Consider the following 4791-nt stretch of genomic DNA (forward strand, 5'->3'; position numbering starts at 1 on the left):
AAAACCTTCCTTCCTGCCTGCTTTCTTTAGGATGGGTGGGTATCGATGGGCAATGGGACACAGTTATGCACTTCCAAGTAAATTAACTCCACTGAGATGTCCTGCTCAACCAAACATAAGAGCCATTCATGAATGCGGTTAAGTCTTCCCCAGTCAGTGTGCTGGGCACCAAATGCCTAAGCCTGAATTTGGTTCCTGAGTGACACTGGTGAGCTCCAGTGGCCTAATCCAAGGCCCAGTGGAAGTGTTTTGGGGCAAAAGACTGTCTTTTTTAAATTTTGTATTGGTACAGCAGCTGGCATAGCCCTGCCGCAATGCAAATACAGAATAATGATAATTATTGATTGCAGTCCATACAAGGCTTTTTAACTGACTGCAAAGGGCTCTGGCCATAGAATAATAGAATCATAGACTATCAAGGTTGGAAAGGACCTCAGGAGGTCATCTAGTCCAACCCTCTGCTCAAAGCAGGACTAACACCAACTAAATCATCCTGGCCAGGGTTTGCCAAGCCTGACCTTAAAAACCTCTAAGGACGGAGATTCCACCACCTCCCTAGGTAACCCATTCCAGTGCTTCACCACCCTCCTAGTGAAAAAGTTTTTCCTAATATCCAACCTAAACCTCCCCCACTGCAACTTGAACCATTGCTTCTTGTTCTTCTTGCCAATAGTAAGTGGGTCTTGATTTTTGCCAGTTTAAAGATTTGGAGCTTGATCCAAAACTCCTTGATGTCAGTTGAGAGATTCTTTTTGATGTCAGTAGCTTTAAGGTCAGACCTTTGTGCCTCATTAGTTTGTCTTTCATTTTCAGTATCTTCAGCCTCATTTTTGTCCTGACCAACCTTAAAGCACCATCCTCTGAAGACGCTGTCTGGCTTAGCCGGGGTTCCTGGAACATGGCGCTGAGTGGGGCTGGCTCCAGGCCAATGGAAAGGGGCAACCTGTCCGGCTCTTTGGCGGCAATTCGGCAGCGGGTCCCTCAGCCCTTCTCGGAGGGAAGGGCCTGACGCCGAATTGCCGCTGAAGAATGAAGCAGTGGCGGTAGAGCTGCTGCTGAAGTGCCGCCGATCGCGGGTTGTTGTTGTTTGTTTTGGTCACCGCTTGGAGCGGCAAAAACGCTGAAGCCGGCCCTGGGCCTGAGTCTGTGACTTGCAGAGCTTTGTGCTCCCCCGGGAGGCTGAGTGGGCTGCGTTGTCCCACCATTGTGTTCGACAGCTGTTGAGGGCACCAGGTTTGTTCTGCCTTCCTCTGGAGCAGCAGAGAACGTCCACAGCTGAAGATGGGAAACCAGATAGGGTGGGCCAATGAAGTGGTACAGAGCATTGTCTTTCTCAGGCACCTGGCTGGCGTATCTTGCTTGCACGCTCAAGCTCAAACTAATCCCCACATTTGGGGTCAGGAAGGAATTTTCTCCCAGGTCAGATTAGCAGGGACGTTGGGGTTGTTTTGCTTTCAGGTGTGGGTTACACCTGCTGGGATCATCTGGGCATACCTCACCGGATCAACGCTCTGCCATTTCAGGGGCTTCGGGCACTGCTGGCATCTTGGTCTCACCTGTCCTCTGCCTGTGGCACATAATATTTTAGTCTCCTGAGGACTGAAATGCTTCGACCTAACTAAAGTCTTTGAGCTTCATATGAGGGTGGCTGAATGAAAGTTAATGGCTTGTGTTATACAGGAGGTCAGACTAGATGATCACAATGGGCCCTTCTGGCCATAAACTCTATGAAACTATGGAATGAGATTGGGCGGGGGGGGGGGGAAGGCAAGGCCAGTCCCTAGTTTGCCAAGTGTTCTCACCTCGACAGTCTCAGTCAGAACTGACTCCAGTTGGCTTTCCTGCTAGCAATGGTGATTGGCAGGCCAAGCATGGGATGGGCCAGAGACTGAACCGACCCTTGCCTCTTACCTCAAGGTGAAGGCACATTGGAAGGGTGTGTCCGAGAATGAGAGGTGAGGTGATCAGCACACCTCCCGCTGCCCGTGTCGTGCCTGTTCTGTGGGCATGGGAGCTGGGACTCCAGCACTAACCGTGTACTGTGTCCAGGGCCGGCTCCAGGCACCAGCCGACCAAGCACGTGCTTGGGGTGGCACCTTGGGGCAGGGCAGCGATCGAGTTTTGTTTTTTGGGGGTTTTTTGTTTTGGTTCATCGGGGCAGCACTGGAGGGGTTTTTTTTGTTTTGGCAGTGGGGCGCTTGGGGCGGGGCTCTGGGTGGTGTGGCACTCGGGGCGGGGCTTCGGGCAGTGCGGCACTCAGGGGCGGGGCTTGGCATGGCACTGGGGCGGGGCTTGGCGTGGCGTGGCGCTCGGGCGGGCGGGCGCAGCACGGCGTTTGGAGGCGTGGCTTCAGGGGCGTGGTGCTCGGAGGCAGGGCGGGGCTTGGGGCAGTGCGGTATTCAGAGGGGGGGCGGGGGCACGGAGCTTCATGCAGCATGGCACTCGGGGGCGGGGCTTCGGGGGGCGAGGTGCTCAGGGGGCGGGGGTTTCGGCAGCACGGCGCTCACGGGGAGGGGTACAGCAGGGCGGCGCTCTTCTTTTTTGCTTGGGGCGGCAAAAAAGTTAGAGCCGGCTCTGACTGTGTCTCACTGAAAGGTGTCTAATGTCCGCTCCCCTCGGCAGGTGAAGCACCCCAAGACGATGGCTGCTGGAGGCAATGGCACCGCTGTGACCCATTTCATCCTGCTTGGCCTCACAAACCGTACGGACCTGCAGGGGCTGCTCTTCGGGTCCTTCCTGCTGATTTACACCGTGACACTGATGGGAAACCTGGGCATGATGGCCTTGATCCACGCTGACCCCCACCTCCACACCCCCATGTACTTCTTCCTCAGCACGCTCTCCTTCGTCGACGTCTGCTACTCCTCCGTGGTCACCCCCCGGCTGCTGGCTGATTTCCTCGCCATCGACAAGTCCATCTCCTACACTGGCTGCATGGCACAGATGGCTTTCTTCTTACTCCATGGCACAGCCGAGTGCCTGCTCCTGGCCACCATGGCCTATGACCGGTTTGTGGCCATCTGCCGCCCCCTTCTCTACCACACTCTCATGTCCAGGGGGATGTGCATACGGCTGGTGACTGTGGCCTACACCCTCAGCATAGCCAACTCAGCCGTGCAGACCAGCAATGTCTTCCGGCTGCCCTTCTGCGGCCCCAACCACATCAATGACTATTTCTGTGATATCCCCCCTCTGCTGCAGCTTGTCTGCAGTGACACCACCACGGCCAAGGGAATTCTCTACATCTTCTCCGCCCTGGCAACCATGACCACCTTGACCATCATCCTGGTATCCTACGGCTACATCCTGGTCACCGTTGGGAGGATGAGCTCAGCAAAGGGCCGACGGAAGGCCCTGTCCACCTGTGCCTCCCACTTCATGGCCATCTTTCTCTTTTATGGCACAGTCTTCTTCATGTACATCAAGCCCAGAGCGGGGGACTCAATGGACGAGGACAAGGTCATCTCAGTCTTCTACACCATTGTCATCCCCATGCTGAACCCCCTGATCTACAGCCTGAGGAACAGGGAGGTAAAGGACTCCCTGAGAAGGAAGATCTGTGGGAAGATATTTCCTTAATGACCTCGATAGAGAAAGGCGGTGGGAATTACTGGGGGGAAGGGAACGCACAGCCCCACATACGGTCATTTGGTCTCATAAGGAGGAGCTGCTAACCACTACAGTTTGGGCGCAGACGGCATTTGCTCAACAGCAAATGTGACTTAACATATTAAAAGGAAAAAAAATCTTCAGCCTATTTTGTGTTCAGGGAAATACAAAATGACTTCAGTTTGGCCCTTCTGTGAGGAGCAGAGTCTCCTGGCCAGACTGAGCTCCACTGTGTTTGACGTTCTTAGATTTCACAGATTCATAGATGTGAAGACCATTAATACAAGCTTGTCATACGTGATGACTCTGGACTATTCTGTCATAGATTTCAGAGATTCATAAAGTTTAAGGCTAGAAGGGAAAATTAGATTCTTTAGTTTCACCTCCTGAGTCACACAGGCCATTAAATTTCACCCAGTTACCTTTGTATTGAGCCCAACAACTTGTAATTGGCTAATACAAATCTTCCAGAAAGGCTTGATTAGAGGATTCCAAGAGATGGAGAATCCACCAATTACACTGGGAATTTGTTTCAATGGTTAATCAACCTCCCTGCATGCATCTCTCTAGCTTTAACTTCCAGCCATTGGGTCTTGTTATGCTATTTTACACTTTTAAAGGGCCTTTTTGCAAATGGGTACTATCGCTAATTGCTCAGTCATACTGTTACTAACAGGAAAGTACTGATGTTGGAGAACAGTAGAGTGAGTATGAGCAGTGTGATGCTTTGATGAACTGAAATAAAGTTGTTCTGACAGTGTTGCCAATCCTGCATGTTCAGAAATTATGAGTTGCCCCTCCACCCCAATCCAGAAATCAAGTGAAAAGTCTTGAGATTTAAAAAAAGCATAAATTTGGGATTGTTATTCACCTGCTGGTTACCGAGCCTGCAAGGTTCCCTGGCTTTGCATTTGTAAACTTTCTTCTGTCACCACCAGTGGTAGAAACTGGCATTTTATATTGAATGGAAGCTGTGAGTCTTAGCCAGTCTTGTGAGTCCAAGAGCTGGGGCTTGAAGAAAAAACATGAGATATTGCAAGATACATGATAATATCTCAAGAGTTGGTGACACTGTCCTGAATTCTTGTGGACCCTTGGCTGGCTTTTGTTGACCTGGAAATCGCTGACTGTAATCCTCCTCTGCACCCTAGTTAGTCCTTTGTGACACTGCACCCTATATTC

The 4791-nt window shown here is 51.7% G+C and overlaps 1 protein-coding gene across 1 annotated transcript; it reads left to right on the plus strand.

Annotated features, from left to right (window-relative positions):
* Nucleotides 1–2640: 2640 nt before the first annotated feature.
* LOC120404037 (olfactory receptor 5B21-like) lies at nt 2641–3579 on the plus strand. The gene has a single exon (XM_039536043.1). The coding sequence runs from the start codon at nt 2641–2643 to the stop codon at nt 3577–3579; it is 939 nt and encodes a 312-aa protein (XP_039391977.1).
* The last annotated feature ends 1212 nt before the right edge of the window (nt 3580–4791 follow it).

This window comes from Mauremys reevesii, linkage group 4 (genome assembly GCF_016161935.1).
Source record: "Mauremys reevesii isolate NIE-2019 linkage group 4, ASM1616193v1, whole genome shotgun sequence".
In the NCBI taxonomy this organism is placed as follows: Eukaryota; Metazoa; Chordata; order Testudines; family Geoemydidae; genus Mauremys; species Mauremys reevesii.